Genomic DNA, 26,188 nt, shown 5'->3' with positions numbered 1-26,188 from the left:
ACTGACCCGGTTATTCAGGGAGAATTCAGCAAGGGGAAGGAATGAGACCCAATCGAATTGACAGTCAGAGATGAAACACCTTAAATATTGTTCCAGGGATTGGTTGGTCCTTTCCGTTTGGCCGTTAGTTTCGGGATGGAAGGCGGAGGAGAAGGACAGATCAATCTCCAACTTTTTACAAAAGGCTCTCCAAAATAAGGAAACAAATTGTACCCCTCTGTCCGAAACGATATTGACTGGGGCCCCATGGAGACGCAGGATGTGTTTCACAAACAAAGAAGCTAACGTCTTGGCGTTAGGTAGCTTCTTAAGGGGCACAAAGTGGCACATCTTGCTGAAGCGGTCGACTACCACCCACACCACCGACTTGCCCTGAGATGGAGGCAAATCGGTGATAAAATCCATGGAGATATGGGTCCAAGGTCTCTGGGGAATGGGCAAGGGACGTAGTAGGCCCGCAGGTCGGGACCTAGGGGTTTTGGACCTAGCGCAAACCTCACAAGCGGCGACGTAAGCCCTAACATCTTTAGGCAACCCAGGCCACCAATAGTTTCTGGTAATGAGGTGTTTGGTGCCCAAGATGCCAGGATGACCAGATAGAGCGGAGTCATGGTTTTCCCTGAGTACCCTCAGCCGGTATTGCAGGGGAACAAACAGTTTGTCCCCAGGGGCGTTCCCGGGAGCTGCACCCTGATCAGCCGCGATATCAGAAGCTAAATCAGAATCCGTGGCAGAGACGATTATACCAGGGGGTAAAATACAAGCGGGATCCTTCTCGGAAGGAGGATTGGCCATGAAACTACGTGACAGAGCATCAGCCTTAATATTCTTGGACCCAGCCCTATAGGTAACCAAGAAATTAAATCTGGTAAAGAATAGTGCCCACCGAGCTTGTCTAGGATTAAGCCTCCGGGCCGATTCTAGGAAAACCAGATTCTTGTGATCCGTAAGGACCGTTACCTGGTGTCTGGCCCCCTCCAGGAAGTGCCGCCACTCCTCAAAAGCCCATTTAATGGCTAGAAGTTCGCGGTTGCCAATATCATAGTTACTCTCCGTGGGCGAAAACTTCCTAGAGAAGTAAGCACAGGGGCGGAGATGGGTGAGGGAGCTGGTACCCTGGGACAAGACGGCCCCCACTCCCACCTCGGAAGCGTCAACCTCCACAATAAATGGCTCCTCTTGGTTGGGCTGAATCAGCACGGGGGCCGAGATAAAGCACTTCTTGAGAGTCTCAAAGGCCTGGACGGCCTCAGGGGGCCAATGGAGGACATCAGCACCCTTGCGGGTAAGGTCCGTAAGAGGCTTAGCGACGACCGAGAAGTTGGCAATAAATCTCCTGTAATAGTTGGCGAACCCTAAAAAACACTGTAACGCCTTAAGGGAGGCAGGTTGGACCCATTCCGCCACAGCTTGAACCTTGGCAGGGTCCATGCGGAATTCATGAGGAGTGAGGATTTGCCCTAAAAATGGTATCTCCTGTACCCCAAAGACACATTTTTCAGTCTTAGCAAACAGATTATTCTCCCGAAGGACCTGGAGCACCTTCCTGACATGCTCCACGTGAGAGGACCAGTCCTTGGAAAACACCAGTATGTCATCAAGGTACACAACAAGAAAATTACCCAGGTACTCTCTCAGGATTTCATTAATAAAATTCTGGAAGACAGCAGGGGCGTTACACAACCCAAAGGGCATGACCAGGTATTCGAAATGACCCTCGGGTGTGTTGAACGCAGTTTTCCACTCATCCCCCTCTTTGATGCGGATAAGGTTATATGCCCCCCGTAGATCGAACTTAGAAAACCATTGGGCTCCCTGAACCTGATTAAAAAGATCCGGAATCAAAGGAAGTGGGTACTGGTTCCTTACAGTGACCTTATTCAGGTTACGATAATCAATGCACGGCCTAAGACCACCATCCTTCTTCCCCACGAAGAAGAAGCCAGCACCTACAGGAGAAGTCGAGGGGCGAATGAAACCCTTGGCCAGGCATTCTTGGATATACACCCTCATGGCTTCACGTTCAGGACATGAAAGATTAAATATCCTACCCTTAGGAAGCTTGGCACCAGGCACCAAATCGATAGCGCAATCGTAATCTCTATGGGGGGGCAACACCTCGGAGGCCTCCTTAGAAAACACATCGGCGAAGTCCTGAACAAACTCAGGAAGCGTGTTTACCTCCTCCCGGGGAGAAATAGAGTTAACAGAGAGACATGACGTAAGACATTCATTACCCCATTTGGTGAGATCCCCAGTATTCCAATCAAACGTGGGATTATGCAACTGCAACCAGGGAAGACCTAATACCAGATCAGACGATAATCCCTGCATCACCAGTACAGAGCACTGCTCCAAATGCATGGAGCCAACAAGGAGTTCAAAAACAGGAGTATGCTGAGTAAAATAACCATTAGCAAGGGGAGTCGAGTCGATACCTACTACAGGGATAGGATAAGGTAAATCAATACAAGGCATCTTTAGAGACATAGCAAATTCCACAGACATGATATTAGCAGATGAACCAGAATCCACGAAAGCACTGCCCGTGGCAGACCGGCCAGCAAACGAGACCTGAAAGGGAAGCAAAATTTTATTGCGTTTCACATTAACGGGAAATACCTGTGCGCCCAAGTGACCTCCCCGATGATCACTTAGGCGCGGAAGGTTTTCCGGCTTCTTATTCTTGCGCCTGGGACAGGTGTTCAGTAGATGCTTGTCGTCCCCACAGTAGAAGCAGAGACCGTTCATTCTGCGAAACTCCCTACGTTGTCGAGGGGACATGGAGGCCCCGAGTTGCATGGGTACCTCCGAGTCCTCCGTGGAGGGGCGAGGAGGCGGGACCTCGGGGGGGATCGCAGAAAAGTCAGAGGGGAGCACACTGAAGCGTTCTAGCTGACGTTCCCTGAGACGTCGGTCAAGTCGTACTGCTAGGGCCATAACCTGGTCAAGGGAGTCAGACGAGGGGTAGCTAACCAGCAGATCCTTCAGGGCGTCAGATAATCCTAACCTAAACTGGCACCTTAGGGCCGGATCGTTCCACTGAGAAGCTACGCACCACTTCCTAAAATCAGAACAGTATTCCTCAACCGGTCTCCTACCCTGACGTAAGGTCACCAGCTGACTCTCGGCTAAAGCAGTCCTGTCAGTCTCGTCGTAAATGAGTCCGAGGGCAGAGAAAAAACGATCAACAGAGGAAAGTTCAGGGGCGTCAGGAGCCAAGGAGAAGGCCCACTCTTGGGGCCCTTCCTGGAGTCGGGATATGATGATACCCACCCGCTGGTTCTCGGAACCTGAGGAGTGGGGCTTAAGGCGGAAATATAGTCTGCAACTCTCCCGGAAGGAGAGAAACGTCTTACGGTCCCCTGAAAACCGGTCAGGTAACTTGAGGTCGGGTTCTAGAGGTGAGGTGGTGCGCCCAACCCCTTGGGCCAGGGCCTGGACCTGTAGGGAGAGGCCCTGCATCTGCTGGGTCAGGGTCTCAAGGGGGTCCATGATAGCGACAGCGTAGGAGAAATGGTAGACTAGGTAAGGGCTTGTTATTCTGTGATGGCAGGAAGGAGGTGAAGGGAAAGTGAGCCCTAATCTACCCACCGCCCTGTCCCTGCCTACTTGCAACGACCCGCCCTAGGCGACGAGGTACAACTGGGCGGCGGTCCCTACGCTGTCTAAGTGCACAGGAAAACAAACAGGGAACACGCAAGGGAAGGGGCAGTAGCCGCGGAACGCCACGAGGAAACGGAGCGGCGAACGAACAGTCAGGACCAGGACGAAGTGAGTAACCCGAGCGGGCACGGAGACAGAAGCAAGCCAGGGGCAAAGCAAAGCAAGACAAGGGGAACTGCAGCAAGGCAGAAGCACGGCAGAAGCAGGCTGGAGCAAGCAGCAGTGGGGCCAGGAATCCAAAAGAATAACAAGCAATGAGGAAGAGAAAACTGCAGGTATAAATGGACAGGGGGCGGAGCTAACTCTGACTGACCAGGCCGCGATAGGCTCTCCCACTCCTGAGCCTGCCACCCTGATTGGTGGGAGCCGGTGTCAGTCTAAGAGGTCTGGCCTCAGGTGTCGACTGATTAACCCTGGGAGTCTCCACAGACGTAGTGCCTGGCAGATCCATTACAGTAGGGGATAACGTTTCCCATCGGCTTGCAACAGTAGAGGCACAGGTGCAACGGCGCGATGTATATATTTGGAGAATACATCTCCCTCTGCATAAAAGTCAATAAGGTCGACCCTCCATCTAAACACCACAGAGATGACAGGGACATACTTGTACAGGGTAAGTATTAACTAACATGTACAATCTATACTAGCGTCATAATTAAGGTCCATATCAAAGATATATGGTAGGTGTTCCTTCTGTCCCTTTATGCCAACTGTTAAAGACTTTATTAATCCCACTGATGGCAAAACATATTCCATCAAACAGTTTCTTAACTGTCAGAGCAAAGGGGTCATCTACATTGCTAGATGCCCATGTCCAAAGCTGTATGTGGGAAAAACGGTGCAAGAACTGAGAAGACGCGTATCTAAACATCTCAGTACCATAAAACATAGAGAAGACACTACCCTCTCAAGACATACCCATGAACATCATGGAGGGAACCTGGGGCTACTTAAATTCTGGGGGGTAACCCAGATCAAAATGGGCCCCAGAGCTCGTAATCTTGACCGTAGACTCCTACAGGAGGAGTCACCGTGGATTTACCGCCTTAACACCATGTCTCCCATGGGTCTGAATGAGGGTTTTACTTTCAGTGCCTTCCTATGAGTTTATATTAAATTAACCACTTTTTCATCAGTAAAATATAGTGGATATAACATTGCCACTGTGCCCCTCACTTTATATCATGTGGTTTCTCCCTGCCGCACCTATCCCAAAATGTTATATTTTGGTGATTACTTTCTTGACCCCACACAATTAGTGTGAGGTCCTTCTATCTGTCAACTATATCTATCCTTATGACAAGTATGACACAACCATGGCGACATATATATATTTATAAACACAGGGGATAATTATCCCATAATTTATGAACGGATTATATATCTTTGATATGGACCTTAATTATGACGCTAGTATAGATTGTACATGTTAGTTAATACTTACCCTGTACAAGTATGTCCCTGTCATCTCTGTGGTGTTTAGATGGAGGGTCGACCTTATTGACTTTTATGCAGAGGGAGATGTATTCTCCAAATATATACATCGCGCCGTTGCACCTGTGCCTCTACTGTTGCAAGCCGATGGGAAACGTTATCCCCTACAGTTCACTAATGTGGTCACTGACTGTGATTTGTGTCTCTTGGACCCCCTCTTTTTTGCTTAAGTCACAAGGCAGCACAATTGCGCATGCGCCACTGTAGGCTCGCTACGTTGTTTCTAAGTCATAATATAGCACTTCAGCGCATGCGCTACTGTGTGCCTTTTTGACTTGGCATGTTATATACATGCTAAGTCCAGACCTTGTGCCTTTGCGCCTGCGCTTCCATCGCCTTTCCACCGGCTTATTTTATTTACATTTCTCTTCAGAGGGCACATATTGCGCTGCTGCGCCTGCGCCTTCTCTGTTAGGAATCTGATGGGAAACTGTCATCCCGATCTAAGTTACAAAACTTTAGATCTGCGCATGCGCAAATGAGTCCCTATGAACTCGGCTTGCAAAAAAGACACTATGTTCAGATTTGTTGTTCTGCGCTTGCGCTCCAGCTTGCCTGCCATTTGTCAACCTTATCTTGATTCCTATTGGTTGACCCTCCGCCTCCACGCCACTAATATGTCTTCTATGGCGTCAATGGTTGTCCTTCCTGACACACCCTCATGACACGTCAATCTATCTGCCCATATCAGTAGCTTCCGTCTCGCCGCGTCGCCATTAGCCCCGTGTACCCCTGAGGACGCTACTCAGTAGCGAAACATGTCGGGGGGGCTTCTAATCGCTTTTTAATTCCTATCACTGACCAGACTTACTATCTACCCAGTTGATATTAAAATCTAACTTGCTGAATCTATTCACACATACCTGATTGGTATCTATCTATTGCTTGTACATACAGGCAAATCTTTGCCGTCCGGTTCTATGGTAGTGAGAATTTTAAAATAGTCTGTGTTGTCTGTCTTGCTACAAGTAGCGAATAAAGATTAATTTATTTTACAATTTTGGTAGTTGGGAAATTTGGCTCGTCGCCTAGGGCGATTCTTCCTCTCTTGTCAATTAATAGTGTGCCTGCCAACTACCTGGGGTCTCCCCTTTATAAAGTAAAGAACTGACGTAAAGGGATAAACTTGATCGGCCACAATGCTTAGGTAAGCCCGGCTGTACAAACATCCATCCACAGGTATCAGAAACATTCCCCACACGATTAGGCCTCATTTACACGAGCGTAATATACGCGCGTGCGACGCGCGTGCTTTTCACGCGTGTCGTACACACCTATATTACTCTATGGGGCAGTGCAGACGATGCGTGAATTTTGCGCAGTGCGAGTGCGTTGCGTAAAACTCACGACATGTTCTATAATCGTGCGTTTTTCGTGCATCACGCACCCATTGAAGTCAATGGGTGCGTGAAAACCACGAAGGTCGCACGGAAGCACTTCCGTGCGAACTGCGTGATTCGCGCAAGAGCTGTCAAGCACCACGTGCTTTTCTGTTTACAAACATCCAAAAGGAGTGTCTTAGAGATGAGCGAACCGAACTTCACCGGGTTCGGCCGAACTCGTTTTGACCGAACCCAGCAAAAAATATTGCGGTACGCGACGTCAGGAGACAGTCACTGTCCAGGGTGCTGAAATAGTTAAACTGGTTCAGCACCCTGCACAGTGACTTCCGATCCCAATATACGTGAACGTGTAAAAAAAAAAAAAGTTTTGACTTACCGATAAAACTCCCGGCTTCTTCCTCCAGTCTGACCTCCCGGGATGACAATTCAGTCCAAGTGACAGCTGCAGCCAATCACAAGCCAAGCACAGGCTGCAGCGGTCACATGGACTGCCGCGTCATCCAGGGAGGTGGGGCCAGATGTCAAGAGAGGCGCGTCACCAAGGACGCGTCACCAAGGCAACGGCCGGGAAGTTCTCGGTAAGTACGAACCTCTTTTTTTTTTTTAACAGGTTACTCGATATGGTGATCGGATATCACTGTCGAGGGTGCTGAAAGAGTTACTGCCGATCAGTTAACTCTTTCAGCACCATGGACAGTGACTGACGTCGACTAGCCTCATCTCTATGATGGCGGCTGCGCGAAAATCACGCAGCCGCGCATCATACACGGATGACACACGGAGCTGTCAAGTGCCTTTTGCGCACGCAAAATGCTGCGTTTTTTCCGCACGCAAAACGCACACGCTCGTGTAAATCAGGCCTAACTCAGGGCCGGCATCAGCACCCTGCAAACCCGGGAAAGTGCTGAGGCCCACTGCTCCTGGAAATAAGAAATTATTAAAACATCATGTTAGTTATTTACTTACTATGTAAGGGGGAACCAGTGATATATACATTTGTGTAAAAAAGAAAGTGTAAAAATAAATAAAGTAAAATCATAAAAAGTAAAAGTAAAAAAATTATAAAAAAAATAATGCACAAAACAAATAAAGTATTAAGACATGTCAGAATAAGTTTTTTTTTCTTGTTGTCTCCCCCAAACTTTTTGATTTGTAAAGATTAAAAGCCAATGTGTATGTATCACAAATTGTTACATATAGAATGTACATTTTTCCCACAAAAAAAAAAAAAGTAAAAAATTATCAATTCTGAAGACCTAAAATGGCTTGGTCCTAAAGGTTTTAACTAGTCATATTTACTCTTGATTAAAGAATTTTTATTACATCTTGTATGATTTATCTCCAGAAAAACAGAAAATACTAATCTATTACACAAAAATTTGTCATTCTTATTTTTCCAGACCCTCCATTCTCATACTGAGAAGTGTTATATACAATATCTACATCGTTTCTCTGAGAGATATATCTTGTGGTCATTAAAAAGATGAGTCAAAAATTTCACTGGGTTCAAGATTCATGACAAATATTTGCAGTGCTTGGCAAAGTAAAAGATTTTTGATTCACCCATATCAAACTGTAAAATTGAACAGCCAACTAGGAGTATGATTGTACCCTTTTCAACATGTCGAGAAAACCAAACAGAGTTTATTTTAATAATTCAATGCCCTTGTGTCACAAAAGACGGATTAAAAAATTCTTATTAGATGCTGGATTCAGAGTTGTGTGTTTATAGGCTGTATTTATCGTGACAATATCATCTTAATATAATGTGTGCTTTTCTGGGCTGCGCTCTATTGTGATTAAGTCACATTAGTGTATTCATTTATAAGCTCAGTTCTATTGCGATGATGTCACAGTAGTGTGTATTTATGCACAGTAGTGTGAGTTTATTTATAGGCTGTCCTCTATTGTTATAATGTCACAATACTCCGTGCTCTTTACAGGCTGCTCTCTATTGAGATGATGTCACAAAAGTGTATGTGCTTTTTCATAGGCTGCGCACTATTTTGATTGTGTTGTGTTCTGTTTTCATTTGGTTGTGCTCTATTATGAATACACTAGGTAGATCACTATAGTGTGTTGTTTAAAAGCTCAGCTCTATAGTAATTGTTTCAAAGTAGTGTGTGTGCGGGTGCATCTGCATAATTTGTGATCTATTGTGATAATGTCACAGCAGTGTGTGTGTGTGTTTGTGTTTGTGTGTGTGTGCGTGTGTTTTATAGGTTGTACTCTATTGTATCTATCCTTGTTTGTATTTATAGGTTGTCTCCTATTGTGACAATGTCACAATAGTGTTTGTATTTATTGGCTACAGTCTATTGTGATATTAATTTCACAATAATATACTAGTATGTGCTTTGTAGCACAATGTGCTCTTCTGTGATGATGTCACAACATTGTGTGCTTTATTATAGGTTGCCAATAGAAATTATCGCCTAGCACTCACAATTAACCCCTTGGGGTATGTTCACACGCTTACTAAGAAACGTCTGAAAATATCGAGCTGTTTTCAAGGCAAAACCGTTTGTTTTTTTTAGAAATTTGCGGTTTTTGCTGCGTTTTTGGAGCTGTTTTTTTATAGAGTCAATGAAAAACGGCTCCAGAAACGGCTTAAGAAGTGACATGCACTTCTTTTTTGCGTGGTTGTTTGGGGCCTTGTTTTATGCAGGAGAATTTTTTATTTTTTTTGCGCGGTTTGTGGACAGAAAAAAATTACTGTGTAAGTTATATGATTTATTTTTACGGCGTAAATATAGGAAAAAGCGATTCTCTGCAAAGTTTTTTATTTTTATATCCCCATGATTTTTTTTTGGGGACTTTTTTTATTTATTTTTTTGTTAAATCCCCCCCCCCCCCTCCCCCATTAAGAGATAACTTTATTTACAACTTTATTTTTTTACTTATATTGTATTAGTGTACTCCTATATGATAATACATTATACTCTGCCACTATGACACAGGCTGCTTTTAGGGCTGCACAGTTTGCCCTAACAGCAGGAAAATTAAACAGACAGCCATGGGGTCGTTTCTAGGTCCCCAGCGCTGACTGCAGAGGGATTCTTTGGTCTTCGATTGCATCATCGGGTTTCCAGTGACGCGTTCAAAGAGGAGAGTTCCCTTTGATCATGCCGCGGCAATCAAAGGGTTAAACAGCTGGGGTTGGAATTTTTTCCTGATTCCAGCTGTGTTCAGCAGGCTGCTGTAAGTTCAGGAGCTGTTAGTTACACTCACAGGAGCACTCATCAGCCTCTTCTACAGCGACGCCAAAAGATGTCGCTGTAAATGAAGCACTGCTTTCCGTCAAAAGACGGTGGGCATTCGTTAAGGGCTTAAATAGAGTGTATGTTCATTTATAAAACATACTCTATTGTAAATTGTGTACTTTTTTACAGCCTGTATTGTGATTATGTCCCAATTTATTTAGTTACTGTTGCTTATATAGCACCAATATATTCTACAGAGCTGTGCAGAGATTGTCATCACTCATATCAGTCCTTGTCTCCGATGAGGCTCACAATGTAATTACCCTTTCTCAAACTCATAGACGTTAGCCAATTTAATAGGACATGTGTATTTCTGAGCTGTACTCTATCGTGAATTTGTCACAATACCATTTGTGCTGATTTTATAACTATTTAACTCTATTTTAAGATGTCAAAATAGTGTATGTATTTATTTATAGGCTGCTCTCTATTGATACTTGATACAATTCTGTATGTTCTGGTTCATAGGCTGCACTCTAATGTGATTTTGTCACAATGATATATGTTTGTTTATAAGCTGTGCTTTGTCATGATGATGTCACAGTATTCTGTGTACTTTTTAAAGCCTTAGTGACCAGCTTATTTTAGGCCCTAATGACAAAGAAATTTATTTTTTTCATTTTCTATAATTGCATTCAAAGAGCTATAACTTTTTTATTTTTCCGTCTACATAGCTGTATGGGCACTTGTTTTTTGCGGGATTAATTGTACCTTTTGATGGGACTATTTTGGGGTACATAACATTTGATTAACTTTTCTTAATTATTTTTTTGTGGGAATAGAAAAAAAAACCTGAAATGCCACCATTGTTCTATGCGTTTTAAATTGACATCGTTCACTATGCGGTGTAAATAACACGTTACCTTTATTCTATGGGTCGGTACGATTACGGCGATACTACATGTGTATAGGTTTTTTATGTTTTACTACTTTTGCACAATAAAAACAATTTTGAACTAAAATTATTTGTTTTTGCATCGTCGCTTTCCAAGAGCAGTAATTATTTTATTTTTCCATCAATGTTGTGATTTTTTGGGCTTGTTTTTTGCGGGATGAGACGTAGTTTTGAAGGGTACAGTTTTGGGGTTCATGGGACTTATTGATTAACTTTTATTATGACTTTTTGGGGGGCAATGGAAAAAAATAGCAATTTCGCCATTGTTTTTTGCATGTTTTTTTACGGTGTTCATCTTTCAGTTTATATTACATATTAACTTTATTGTTTGAGTCATTACGGTCGCAGCAATACCATATATGTTGAGAACACAGAAGAAAGAGAGCTTGTAGCCAGGGGGGTATATTAAACATACAAAATTTATTAATGACATATACAAAAAATACAATTATATAAAAATATATGTATATGATACAATATATTAGAAGGACGAGACTCTAGAAGAAAGTTTCAAGGAACAGGTATCGGCAATATAATTATGCAGATTGGGCAAGCTATAATGTCAAGTAGACAAAATCTCTCAAATATATCTGGATATGTCACTTTTCTAAGACATGGTCAAGCTTACAGAATCCCAGTACAAAAAGACATGGTTTGTATGTATCTAGATATTGGGTGCAACATCCAAGTTACCAATATCTAACTGAAAATGGTGACTGAGAGAGAGAGTGTATTAGACAAGGCTTACCCATGTACGATTGCAGTAAAAGTCCGATAGGTGCTCCAGCACAGAAGCCCCAACGCGCGTTTCGCTGTAGTATTGCTTCCTCAGGGGGATGTGTGTGTGTGTGTCCTGTGTCTTGAGGCCCTTATATACTATGTGGTTCAACAAGGAACAGCCGATGATTGTCGGCGCATGCCCAGAGCCACGGCCGGAAGCGAGGACTGCCCCACTTCCGCCTTCACATGCTGGAGCGCACATCCGGATACCCGACGCGTAGCGGGATTTCTGGGCATGCGCAGTGCATCTACAGAGACGGAGCGGGGACAGCATCGCATCCTCGGTCGGATCCGGGCATGCGCACACATCGCACTGACAGATTTGCAGATCCAGTGAGTGGAAAGATATACATCTATGTGTAGTGTGTGTGTATTGTCAACAGTCGTTTTAGTTATATTGTTATTTTATGAATATTAAAGATATCATGGCATGTTGTATTGCAGTGTCTGGGTGCAGAACAGAAAGATATACAAATAAAGTGACGTTAAAGTGACAGTCTAATGTAAAGAGCCGTTTTAAAATGAGAATTAGTAAATGGCTATAACGATGAGTATCTAGAGTGAGAATAAGTATAAGCAAAATTTTTTCTTTATATGTCTATTAAGTGTACAAATAGGTATAGTCTCACTGTACTCGGTGTTTAGTTTGGATAGGACGATTATTACCTACAGTCTTTGCAGACTGGTCAACATAAATAGTGATTGAAGAAAAATCATTTAGCAAACAAAACAAACATGCAATAAGCGTGTAACAACAGGTGCAAAGAAAACATATCTAAGACAATAGCACAGACTATTGATATAGGGGGTGAACATATTATACAATAAGTATATGTAGTCAGTGATAAGATAGGGTACACCCTATTAAGTTGATGTCTCCATCATCTGAAAAATGCTACATATTTCAAAAATAACGATAAAGCTATATTGATAGGAATAAATTAAAAAGTGATAAGTAGTACATATAGCGATCCAAATACAACATAATATCTAGAAACCATTAGGGTATGTGCACACACACTAATTACGTCCGTAATTGACGGACGTATTTCGGCCGCAAGTAGTGGACCGAACACAGTGCAGGGAGCCGGGCTCCTAGCATCATACTTATGTACGATGCTAGGAGTCCCTGCCTCTCCGTGGAACTACTGTCCCGTACTGAAAACATGATTACAGTATGGGACAGTTGTCCTGCAGAGAGGCAGGGACTCCTTGCACCATATATAACTATGATGCTAGGAGCCCGGCTCCCTGCACTGAGTTCGGTCCGGTACTTGCGGCCGAAATACGTCCGTCATTTACGGACGTAATTAGTGTGTGTGCACATACCCTTACAATCAAAAGCGAAACCATCATATAAAAAGATTTTTTTTAAATGCATAAATTCACTGCACATAATGGCAGAGAATATAGATGGAGAATACTGGAAAGTTTTCCAGATCTTCACTCATTTAGGGGTATAGAGAATATAAGTCTACTACTTCCCCACATTCATATCATGGCTATACAGCATACAACATAAACAATGTAACCAAAATATTACAAAAAGTTCTCCACATGAGGTATCATTCCATTATACAGACATACTATACACTGCGATAAATTAGGCATTCTTGTTGTTCCATATATTAGATGGTAGAGAAAGGATTAGGGACATCGGTCAAGAACTTCGGGCGAAAGGACATACAGGAGCATATTTTAGAAACCTAAATAAAAGCAAGAAATTAGAAAAAATACAAAATGTAGAAATAAACAGAATTTAAAAACATTATTTTAGAAATAAAAAGAGGCAGAGACTATAGAAATGGGGCGAAGCTCAGATTTTCATTAAGGCCATACGGTTTCATGGATCCGATCATCACGATCCATTTGCATTCCATTTGTGACAGGGTTTTCTTCACGTTACCCCCTCTGATGCCACAGTGTATTTTTTCAATACCACGTATTGACAGAGATTTGGGGTTACAGTTGTGATATTTCTTGAAATGCCTAGGTAGAGCTTTCAGGCTTAGGGGGGTCATCGATTTCAGCTGCTTTCGTAATATCCCGTACATGCTCCCTGGTCCGGGTTCTTAACTCCCTAGATGTAAGTCCAATATAGATTTTCTGGCAGCCACATGTGGCGTAATACACCACATGTGTACTGCTACACGAGATATACTCCCTGATCTCAAATTGTTTACGTCCATCAGCTGACGCAAAGTTGGTCGCTCGACATATATTGCTACATGCCTTGCAGTCACCACAGGGATAGCAACCCTTTTTTGGTCCACGGGAGCCAAATGGGCAAATCTGACGAGGTATGTAGTGGCTTTTAACTAAAAAGTCCATCAAGTTCTTGGCCCTCAACAGTCATCAGACCATCATAGATCTTTTTAGGGATAACACCCCGTTCAAGAGCCATATCGAGGATTGTCTGCAATTCACATGAGAAACGAGCTAGGGGGCTTGAACCTAGTTTTAGATAGGTCTGTCTATCGTGCAATTGTCTAAATACTTCTTTTTCGTATTTGACCGTTGGCCAGATTACTATGTTTCCCCCTTTGTCAGCGGCTTTAAAGACGACGTCATCCCAAGTTTGCAGTTCTTCGAAAACCAATCTAATGATCTAAAAATGAGATTTAGGGAGAGAGGGTACAGCAATAGAGTGATTAAAACCGGATATGGGAGGGCAAGAAACACACTACGAAATGACCTTTTGAGACCTAGACTGCATCAAACCAATGACCCAGTAATAAGATTCATCTCTACATATAACAGACAATGGTACCAGATGAGGGCAATATTGGATAAACACTGGCCAATTCTAAGATCCGAACCTTCATTAGCTCGGACCTTGCCAGAAAGACCAATGATGATGGCAAAAAGGGCCAAGAACTTGAGGGACTTTTTAGTTAAAAGCCACTACATACCTCGTCAGATTTGCCCATTTGGCTCCCGTGGACCAAAAAAGGGTTGCTATCCCTGTGGTGACTGCAAGGCATGTAGCAATATATGTCGAGCGACCAACTTTGCGTCAGCTGATGGACGTAAACAATTTGAGATCAGGGAGTATATCTCGTGTAGCAGTACACATGTGGTGTATTACGCCACATGTGGCTGCCAGAAAATCTATATTGGACTTACATCTAGGGAGTTAAGAACCTGGACCAGGGAACATGTACGGGATATTACGAAAGCAGCTGAAATCGATGACCCCCTAAGCCTGAAAACTCTACCTAAGCATTTCAAGAAATATCACAACTGTAACCCCAAATCTCTGTCAATACGTGGTATTGAAAAAATACACTGTGGCATCAGAGGGGGTAACGTGAAGAAAACCCTGTCACAAATGGAATGCAAATGGATCGTGATGATCGGATCCATGAAACCGTATGGCCTTAATGAAAATCTGAGCTTCGCCCCATTTCTATAGTCTCTGCCTCTTTTTATTTCTAAAATAATGTTTTTAAATTCTGTTTATTTCTACATTTTGTATTTTTTCTAATTTCTTGCTTTTATTTAGGTTTCTAAAATATGCTCCTGTATGTCCTTTCGCCCGAAGTTCTTGACCGATGTCCCTAATCCTTTCTCTACCATCTAATATATGGAACAACAAGAATGCCTAATTTATCGCAGTGTATAGTATGTCTGTATAATGGAATGATACCTCATGTGGAGAACTTTTTGTAATATTTTGGTTACATTGTTTATGTTGTATGCTGTATAGCCATGATATGAATATGGGGAAGTAGTAGACTTATATTCTCTATACCCCTAAATGAGTGAAGATCTGGAAAACTTTCCAGTATTCTCCATCTATATTCTCTGCCATTATTTGCAGTGAATTTATGCATTTTAAAAAAATCTTTTTATATGATGGTTTCGCTTTTGATTGTAAGGGTATGTGCACACACACTAATTACGTCCGTAAATGACGGACGTATTTCGGCCGCAAGTACCGGACCGAACTCAGTGCAGGGAGCCGGGCTCCTAGCATCATAGTTATATACGGTGCTAGGAGTCCCTGCCTCTCTGCAGGACAACTGTCCCGTACTGTAATCATGTTTTCAGTACGGGACAGTAGTTCCACGGAGAGGCAGGGACTCCTAGCATCGTACATAAGTATGATGCTAGGAGCCCGGCTCCCTGCACTGTGTTCGGTCCACTACTTGCGGCCGAAATACGTCCGTCAATTACGGACGTAATTAGTGTGTGTGCCCATACCCTAATGGTTTCTAGATATTATGTTGTATTTGGATCGCTATATGTACTACTTATCACTTTTTAATTTATTCCTATCAATATAGCTTTATCGTTATTTTTGAAATATGTAGCATTTTTCAGATGATGGAGACATCAACTTAATAGGGTGTACCCTATCTTATCACTGACTACATATACTTATTGTATAATATGTTCACCCCCTATATCAATAGTCTGTGCTATTGTCTTAGATATGTTTTCTTTGCACCTGTTGTTACACGCTTATTGCATGTTTGTTTTGTTTGCTAAATGATTTTTCTTCAATCACTATTTATGTTGACCAGTCTGCAAAGACTGTAGGTAATAATCGTCCTATCCAAACTAAACACCGAGTACAGTGAGACTATACCTATTTGTACACTTAATAGACATATAAAGAAAAAATTTTGCTTATACTTATTCTCACTCTAGATACTCATCGTTATAGCCATTTACTAATTCTCATTTTAAAACGGCTCTTTACATTAGACTGTCACTTTAACGTCACTTTATTTGTATATCTTTCTGTTCTGCACCCAGACACTGCAATACAACATGCCATGATATCTTTAATATTCATAAAATAACAATATAACTAAAACGACTGTTGACAATACACACACACTACACATAGACGTATATCTTTCCACTCACTGGATCTGCAAATCTGTCAGTGCGATGTGTGCGCATGCCCGGATCCGACCGAGGATGCGATGCTGTCCCCGCTCTGTCTCTGTAGATGCACTGCGCATGCCCGGAAATCCCGCTACGCGTCGGGTATCCGGATGTGCGCTCCAGCATGTGGAGGCGGAAGTGGGGCAGTCCTCACTTCCGGCCGTGGCTCTGGGCATGCGCCGACAATCATCGGCTGTTCCTTGTTGAACCACATAGTATATAAGGGCCTCAAGACACAGGACACACACACACATCCCTCTGAGGAAGCAATACTACTGCGAAACGCGCGTTGGGGCTTCTGTGCTGGAGCACCTATCGGACTTTTACTGCAATCGTACATGGGTAAGCCTTGTCTAATACACTCTCTCTCTCAGTCACCATTTTCAGTTAGATATTGGTAACTTGGATGTTGCACCCAATATCTAGATACATACAAACCATGTCTTTTTGTACTGGGATTCTGTAAGCTTGACCATGTCTTAGAAAAGTGACATATCCAGATATATTTGAGAGTTTTTGTCTACTTGACATTATAGCTTGCCCAATCTGCATAATTATATTGCCGATACCTGTTCCTTGAAACTTTCTTCTAGAGTCTCGTCCTTCTAATATATTGTATCATATACATATATTTTTATATAATTGTATTTTTTGTATATGTCATTAATAAATTTTGTATGTTTAATATACCCCCCTGGCTACAAGCTCTCTTTCTTCTGTGTTCTCGATATACCCAAATAGAGTTGCCTATCTTGTTTATACATGGGAGGTCAGTCTTTGACTTGGACCTAGCCCACAGTACCAATGCGTTTTGGAGTGCATATATTGAATACCATATATGTGTACTTAAAAATTTTTTTTACACTTTTCCTAGAAAAACAAAATTTTATGAAAAAAATATCTTCTTTTTTTTTTTTTACTGTCATTTTTATGAATAATATTCATTTATTACTTAATGTTTTAGTCCCAGTAAGGGACTTTACTACGCGATCTTCAGATCGCTGCTATAATGCTTTGGTATACTTACTATAAATCTGACAGGCAATCGATTAGGACATGCCTCTGGCACATCCTAATAGGCATATGCCCAGGGCAGACCTAGGGGCTTTTATCAGGCCCCCGGCTGCCATGGCACCCCATCGGAGGACCGCAATTGCATTTGCGGGCCGCTGATGGGTGAGAGGGAGCTACCTCCTTCAGTAAACAAGTTAAATGCCGCGATCGCTATTGATCGCAGCATTTAACAGGTTAAACTACCGCAATCAAAGTAAACTTCAATCGCGGTCGTTGGGGTAGGAGTCCGTCTGTCATCAGACAGTGAAGCCTCGGCTCCAGCCTGCGCGGGACACCCGTGCAGTGCTTAGACTGGGCCGCCGTGGAAAGCCGGCGGCCTAGCCTGAGGCCCCTTAGTGACCACCGTGAAAAGGCGTAATTGTGGTCACTAAGGGGTTAAAGGCTGTTTTCTGTTTGAAAAAAGATAACAATAAGGTGTGTGAATTTATAGGCTGCACTCTATTGTAATGATGTCACAGTATTGTATGTGTTTATTTATAGGCTGCACTCTGTTGTGAAGATGTCCCAAAAAAATGTGTTGAGGAGATTACAAACTGCCGCCTTGCAACACAAGTACCCCGTGGGGTCAAGCACTGCATAAAATAGGAGACAGTCTCACAAGAAGATATATCTCCAGCACTAGCCGTGAGAAATTGGATGAGTCTTTAAGGGCATGCCCCCACGTGGCGGTTTTCCTCCGCAACTGTCCGCATCAATGCCGCACAGAATCTGCATTGCAGATTCTGTGGCGGATCTGCCCAAAATGTGCAGTAAATTGATGCGGACTAGCTGCTGCGGACTGCGGTAAAAGTGCTTCCCTTCTCTCTATCAGTGCAGGATAGAGAGAAGGGACAGCACTTTCCCTAGTGAAAGTAAAAGAATTTCATACTTACCGGCCGTTGTCTTGGTGACGCGTCCCTCTTTCGGCATCCAGCCCGACCTCCCTGGATGACGCGGCAGTCCATGTGACCGCTGCAGCCTGTGATTGGCTGCAGCCGTCACTTAGACTGAAACGTCATCCTGGGAAGCCGGACTGGAGACAGAAGCAGGGAGTTCTCGGTAAGTATGAACTTCTATTTTTTGACAGGTTGCTGTATATTGGGATCGGTAGTCACTGTCCAGGGTGCAGAAACAGTTACTGCCGATCGCTTAACTCTTTCAGCACCCTGGACAGTGACTATTTACTGACGTCTCCTAGCAACGCTCCCGTAATTACGGGAGCCCCATTGACTTCCTCAGTCTGGCTGTAGACCTAGAAATACATAGGTCCAGCCAGAATGAAGAAATGTAATGTCAAAAAAGCAAGACGCATCCGCAGCACACATAACATGTGCATGACAGCTGCGGACTTCATTGCGGAATTTAGAATCTCCATTGAAGTCAATGGAGAAATTCCGCCATGAGTCCGCAACCAGTCCGCCACTGGTCCGCAACAGACAGAGCATGCTGCGGACACCAAATTCAGCTCCGCAGCCTATGCTTCGCAGCGGAAGTTTACGCATCGTCTAAACGAACACTTCTAAATAGAAGTGGAAGTCAATGGAGAAATGGCTCCGCTGCGGATTAACGCTGCGGAGTGTCCGCAGCGGAATTCAAGTGAAATTCCGCCACGTGTGAACCCAGCATAAAAGCTAGCCAGCCCTGCCACGTCCAAAAGAAAGCTGTTGACTTTATCGCAATCCACCACCATTAAGTGTTGCATTCTACAAAGAAAACTGACTTCCGTAGCCCACTCCAAATGGGAGGGGGCTTCAGTTTAGCGCTAATGTCTTCACGTAATCAGTTTGGTCGCTGTGAGAATATTCTTCAAAAGTCCCTTTTTAATAAGGTAAATGGGGCCCGGAATCATAGATATCAAGGTAATTGGGGAGTCTTGGACACAACAACTCCTGTAATATAGGAAGATCCCATTGATTCTGTCCCACAAGGTCTTAATTGTAGGAGAGCTCCACCACATAAGCAGCATGGAAACAGTAGGACTATGACATCCCAGCCAATATCAGGAACCAGAGGATAGATTTTATGTGAGTGCAAAGGAAAGCAATACGTGTGTGCATGTATACACTCTGATCTGTTGTGATGGCATTACAATAGTGTGTCATTTCTATGAGCTACATTCTATTGTGATAATGTCACAATACTGCATGGGCTTTTTAGAGGGTGTGCTCTGTTGTATGATTTCACAATAATGTCTTTGACTTTTGTATTGGTTGTGCTCTATTGTGATGATGTCACAATACTATAATATGCTTTTTTACAAGCCGTGCTTTATTGTATGTATGTCATAATAGTGTGTGTGCTGTTTAGCAGATTGTGTTCTATTGTGACAGTAATATTTGTTTGTTTGTTTGTTTGTTTATAAGCCATGCTTTAGTTTGATTTGGCTTGTGGTAAGGTCTCAATAATGTATCTGTTTATAAGCTAAGCTCTATTGTGATGATGTCACAATAGTGTGTTTTTCAATTTATAAGATGCACTCTGTAGTGTGTTCTTTTTTATATAAATTGTGCTCTATTGTGATGATGTTACAATACTATGCATGTTTGTGTAGATTTATTTTTTAAAGTGAGCTCTATTGTAATTATGTCACAATAGTTTGTATATATAGTGTTAATTTACCATTTATTTGTGTAATGGAGCTGGCATTTGTTTGGTCAGTGTGGCTGGGACATGTGTGGCATTCTTGCTGTCATTTCCGAGTGCACTGTAGATGGCGGTTGTGCTGGAACTGTGGCTGACACTTATGGGAACAGTGACTGCAATGTATGGTGGCACAGGCACTTATGAGAGCTCTTTGACACCTAATTAGGCCTTGGTTTTCATATTCTAACTTTTTTAGGGGTACAATGCCTATCAAATGTCATATGTCACTGTGGCTTGGTTTCTAATAAGGACACTGAGAGGGTGCTCAAAAAGGGGTTTGCATAACTCCCAACTTTAAATACCCATTCCTGTGACATTTTATGCCACACACAATCCACCAGGGACGCCCATTTGTATAAATCCAAACCCTTTTGATGCCTGTTTTGCTGGGAAAAAAGAAATTGCTGCTAAATGTGTTTATCAAGGAAGGAAAGTTGTACCTAGTTTTTACTTCAGAATGTTAAAGCATATGGATGTCAATATTTTGTATGTGTGTGTATGTGTATATGTATGTGTGTGTGTGTGTGTGTGTGTGTGTGTGTGTGTGTGTGTGTGTGTGTGTGTGTGTGTGTGGATAGTGCTATCTGCTGCTACTCTGTGAAGTATAATTTAAATTTTTCAAATAACTTTTTCACAGATTTTTGGGAGTATTATAAATTTACATGGAACCCCCGCAAATCTAGAGAATGATGGTTCCCTTGTGGTCCACATCTCTGCAGAAAGTAGGCCATACATGTGAATAAGTGGGTAGCTTATCCATTTCTCTGCCTCAAACTTGGTTAAAGGCAGGTCTGCCAAACACAAACCCCAAAAAGCACATTCTGTTAGTAAAAGGAACCATCAAATGTGGCTTTGGCAAAGTGTGTCAGGATGTGGGTTAACCGGCCTGTACTTTACATCTGTATTTTGATCTGTATGCGACTCACTACATATCTCTCGAATGGTTATTGCTTACTTTACTACAGTAGATGGTTCCTTTTACTGACAGAATTTTTGTTAGGGGATATAGAGATATATGTAAAGAGAAGCAATGACATAATATTGTAGACATATATTTGTTTATGGCTTAACATTTTTTAATATTTCTATTTTATCATTTGTAATGTAATAATAATAAAGATAATATTGTTATCTCACTTTGGTGTGGTAATTTTTACTCCTTATGTATATAGAGGATATCATTGCTAGTGTTTCAGATATAGACCCAGGGAATTGTTCTGAGAAAATGAATAGAAATTGTACATGTTTTGTTTATGTATATGTGGCAATGCTCCAGGCTCCATTACTATTGGACTAAGATTTTGGAGGACATAATGTTACATTCAGTATTGACACTTTGATATAATGGAATATCTTGTCTTGGCTAAAGGCCCTACAAATTTTTAAAAGGCTTAGAACTTTCAATTAGAAAGCGGAAACAATACTGAGATTTGGAGCTTGGGTAAACCCAATGGATTTGTTGGAAAATGCTGATTTGTAAAACTGAGGGCAATTGCAAAAATGTTAGAATTAATAATTTAAAGATTTGAAAGAATAAGTTGCCAACTCCCTCCTATGGAGTCCCCCCCCCAGTCCTTATTTCTGCATCGTGTCAGTTGCTAGTGTGGACGGACTATACTTGTTGGTTTTAAACAGTGTTTGTTATTGTAAAAAATGATATGAAAGTAGGACTGCCTTTATTGATAGTTAAAAAATGTGAGAAACTGTTTAGATTTGTGTATAATTTATTCAGGAATTCACTTATATGCTAACTTTTAACAAAAATTATCCCATATAAATTTATAATTTTATCTGTTAAAAAGTGGAAACTCACCAGGTAAAGACTAAAAAAAAGTACAGTAAAATATAGTAAGAAGAATACTTTGACCTACTAACACAATCTTTGCATAGAAACAATCACGTGAGGCTTTAGAGCCACCTAGTTGGAACATGTGGTACTGCATCTGCAAATGTCTTCATCTTTATTACTTAAAGGCTATGTAAACTATTGGAACCTTTTTTAATGTATGTGTTTTGTCATCTTAAACATTTTTCTAATGTACATTTAAAAAAAATGTCATTTCGTTTTAGTGCTGCAGCTTCTTTGTATCCACTATACATAGAAACTGCACATCGTGGCTGTAAGCGGAATCCATCATTCTGCTGGACTGATGGCTCGGCTTACAGCAGCTCCTGTATGCACCCCAAGTTTTAGGCATCACACAAAGCAAACAATGTGCCGCAGTAAAATCTTACATATCTCATGAGTTGGTAGAAGGTAGAGGTTTAGTAAGCTGCCGATATAGTTTATTAATGTGTGACTATTTTTGTAGAGGTTTTCAGAACTAGGAAAACGGCAAATAATGTATTGGTCATGGGGGCAGACATTTTCCAGGACTTATTGTCAGTAAGCTCATTGACTATAGCCATCCTCTCCTAACATGAATAAACAAAAAAGACATTCAAAAATATTTTTTCTTTTTAGCATAAACTATAAGGTAATCAAATACCTGTATTGGAGCAAATAGTGTTTTCGGCTCAGTCTGAACCATTGCCATGGAGTGAATAAATGCACGTAGTGGTGATAGGGATGTGATCAAAACAATTGTCCTAAGCACTGGAAAGTCTTGAAATGGGTGATGATGATGATGATGATGATGATGGTAGAATCTTACATTTCTGTAACAAAGGAAGTTATATGCAGTCTGTCAGTTATCTCTATATATTGGGGTCTCATCACAGACATTGATAGGATATAGATTATTTTCAATGGACATTCATGTGGCCAGCCTGTAAAATACTAAGTCAACAGGAGACAAAGTAGCATAGCATTTAACTAGCGCATTTGCAACTTTGTTCTAGCAAGCAGTTAAAAATCACAGAAATTAAAGTTTAATTATCACATAATAAACATTTCTGTAACTTTCTAATATTCTTCTTGTTTCAATTCCTCAGAATTTTGAAGACTGTTGTGTGATAGATAAAACATGTTACAGTTTAAAAAATAGAGCACTCTGAAAAATACGTATGCCTCAGTGCTTAGAAAACTGCCCTTATGTATCCTACTGTCAGAAATAGGTGTCTGTAAGTAATGAACAATAGGCTAATAATATCCATAAATAATTCACATACTTACAGATATGGACTCTCAAGTAGCTGGTTTATGTCTCGACTGGTTAAGTATTGATGCTTCTTTTTGCCATTTCCTAACGGAAACATAGTTGAGATGATCTTTTTGTCCCATGATTCTTCAGGATGATGGGTGCACACCGAGAGAGTCTGCAGTTCTATAGCGACATAGAAATAACAGGAAGAAAAAAAAAATGTAATTTGTAATGTGGCATTTCTACAGGTAAAGTCAGTTACAGGGCCAAACAATAAAGGGTAACTAAAAGTTTGACAAACTTCTGACATGTCATAGTGACATGGCAGAAGTTTCGATTGGTGGGGGTCCGAGCACGGAGACCCCCACCAATCGCTAAAACAAAGCGGCAGAAGCGCTCGTGTGAGCACTCAGCCTATTCGTGGCTGTTCGGCTTTTTCCGGAAATTAATGTATCGGTGTACGGGCTCAATAGAAAGTCTATGAGCCTGTACTCCGATACATCTGCTTTCCGGAGAAAGCCGAACAGACTCGAAGCGGCTGAGTGCTCACACGAGCGCTTCTGCCGCTTTGTTTGAGCGATTGGTGGGGATCTCCGTGCTCGGACCCCCACCAATCAAAACTTCTGACACGTCACTATGACATGTCAGAAGTTTGTCAAACGTTTAGTTACACTTTAAGATTAGATCTTCAGTATATCACATGTACAATTCAGGGGCGTAGCTAGGGGGGGGCAAGCGGGGCATGTGCCCCGGGCGCAGTTCAGAGGGGGGCGCCAGCGCCACCTCCTCCTGCACTATAATTGTACCTGTGTCGCAAGGACACAGGTACAATTAGAAGCAATGAATGACCGGGTACGTTCCGTGCCCGGACATTCAGCACCTTTCCGCGAATGAAGCGACTGGTACCTTTTGTACCAGTGACGCTTCCGTCGATGAAAGGCGCTGACTGACTGGCAGGGAAAGTCATCCTGCCAAGCCAATCAGCGCCTTTCATAGACGCTGTGTTCAACCCCCTGGAGACCTGCGCAGAAGAGAGCAGGTCTCCATGTCTGCAGGATCGGCGTGGGAGCGGGAATAAGGTTAGTTTGAATTTTATTTTATTTTTTTAAATTGTAATAGAAGTGTGTGGCTGTATCTGCGGGGGGGACTTTGTCTACACGGGGGACTTTATCTACGGGGGGGACTTTGTCTACACGGGGGACTTTATCTACGGGGGGGGCCTATCTACAGGGGGACTATATCTACAGGGCTGGGCTATATACAGGGGGACTATATCTACAGGGCTGGGCTATATACAGGGGTACTATATCTGCAGGGCTGGGCTATATACAGGGGGACTATATCTACAGGGGGACTATATCTACAGGGCTGGGCTATATACAGGGGGACTATATCTGCTGGGCTATATACAGGGGGACTATATCTACAGTGGGGGACTATATCTACAGGGGGCTATATACAGGGGGACTATAGTATATAGCCCCCTGTAGATATAGCCCACCCCTGTATATGGTGCTCCATAGATAGCCCACCCCAGTATATAGCCCCCCCTGTAGATATAGTCGCCCTGTAGATATAGCCCAGCCCTGTAGATATAGCCCAGCCCTGTAGATATAGCCCCCTGTAGATATAGCCCCCTGTGTATAGCCCCCCTCTGTAGATATAGCCCCCCTGTGCAGATATAGCCCACCCCTGTAGATATAGCCCACCCCTGTAGATATAGCCCCCCTGTGTATAGCCCCCCTCTGTAGATATAGCCCCCCTGTGTATAGCCCACCCCTGTAGATATAGCCCCCCTGTGTATATCCCAGCCCTGTGTATATCCCAGCCCTGTGTATATCCCAGCCCTCTGTATATACCAGCCCTGTGTATAGCCCAGCCCTGTAGCTATGGTCCCCCTGTAGATATGGTCCCCCTGTAGATATGGTCCCCCTGTAGATATGGTCCCCCTGTAGATATGGTCCCCCTGTAGATAGCTCACCCCTGTAGATAGCCCACCCCTGTAGATAGCCCACCCCTGTATATAGTCCCCCTGTATATAGTCCCCCTGTAGATATAGTCCCCCTGTAGATATAGTCCCCTGTAGATATAGTCCCCCTGTATATATAGTCCCCCTGTAGATACAGCCCACCCCTGTATATAGTCCCCCTGTAGATATAGCCCACCCCTGTATATAGTATCCCACAAATGGCTCCCCCTATAGTGCTCCACAGAAAGCCCACCCCTGTATATAGCCCCCTTGTACATATAGTCCACCCCTGTATATAGTGCTCCACAGATAGCCCACCCTTGTATATAGTATATACAGGGGTGGGCTATCTGTGGATCACTATATACAGGGGTGGACTATCTAGTGAAGCACTATATACAGGGGTGGACTATATGTACAAGGGGGGGCTATATACAGGGGTGGGCTATCTGTGAAACACTATATACAGGGGTGGGCTATATGTACAAAGGGGGGCTATATACAGGGGTGGGCTATCTGTGAAACACTATATACAGGGGTGGGCTATCTGTGAAACACTATATACAGGGGTGGACTATATGTGGAGCACTATATACAGGGGTGGGCTATATCTACAGGGGGCTACATACATGGTTGGGCTATCTGTAGAGCTCTATATACAGGGGTGGGCTATATCTACAGGGGGTTATATACAGGGGTGGGCTATCTGTAGAGCACTATAGGGGGAGTTATTTGTGGGACACTATATACAGGGGTGGTCTATATGGGGGCACTATCTACAGGGGCTCTATGACAGGCACTATCTACAGGGGGCTCTATGGCAGGCACTATCTACAGGGGGCTCTATGGCAGGCACTATCTACAGGGGTCACGGTGTGTGTGTGTGTGTGTGTGTGTGTGTGTGTGACACGGTGTATGGTGCTATTATAATTAGAGGTGCAGTGTATGGCGCTATTATATTTAGGGGCGTAGTGTGTGGTATAATGATAACTTTATATTTATATATAGGTGCAGAAATGTTGGAAAAGTGAGAAGCGGAAGACATGTGAGCGGCAAATTGCCGAAATGGGCTGTGACCGGGAGAAGTCATCATAGAGGTC

At 42.9% G+C, this 26,188-nt stretch overlaps 1 protein-coding gene across 1 annotated transcript in view; it reads right to left on the bottom strand.

Moving 5' to 3' along the window:
* The window catches only part of CPED1 (cadherin like and PC-esterase domain containing 1), a 328,476-nt gene that overhangs the window by 227,770 nt on the left and 74,518 nt on the right, over nucleotides 1-26,188 (bottom strand). Inside the window, exons 5-6 of the mRNA XM_075857143.1 lie at nucleotides 23,152-23,302; nucleotides 22,526-22,694 (exon numbers count right to left, since the gene is read on the bottom strand). Of these exons, the coding sequence (XP_075713258.1) occupies nucleotides 22,526-22,694; nucleotides 23,152-23,302 (320 nt within the window). The remainder of the gene's footprint in view (nucleotides 1-22,525; nucleotides 22,695-23,151; nucleotides 23,303-26,188) is intronic.

The sequence above is a fragment of the Rhinoderma darwinii genome, chromosome 3 (genome assembly GCF_050947455.1).
Source record: "Rhinoderma darwinii isolate aRhiDar2 chromosome 3, aRhiDar2.hap1, whole genome shotgun sequence".
Lineage (NCBI taxonomy): Eukaryota > Metazoa > Chordata > Amphibia > Anura > Rhinodermatidae > Rhinoderma > Rhinoderma darwinii.
Note: the sequence above shows the minus strand (reverse complement) of the source record. Positions and strands in the feature narration are given on the sequence as shown.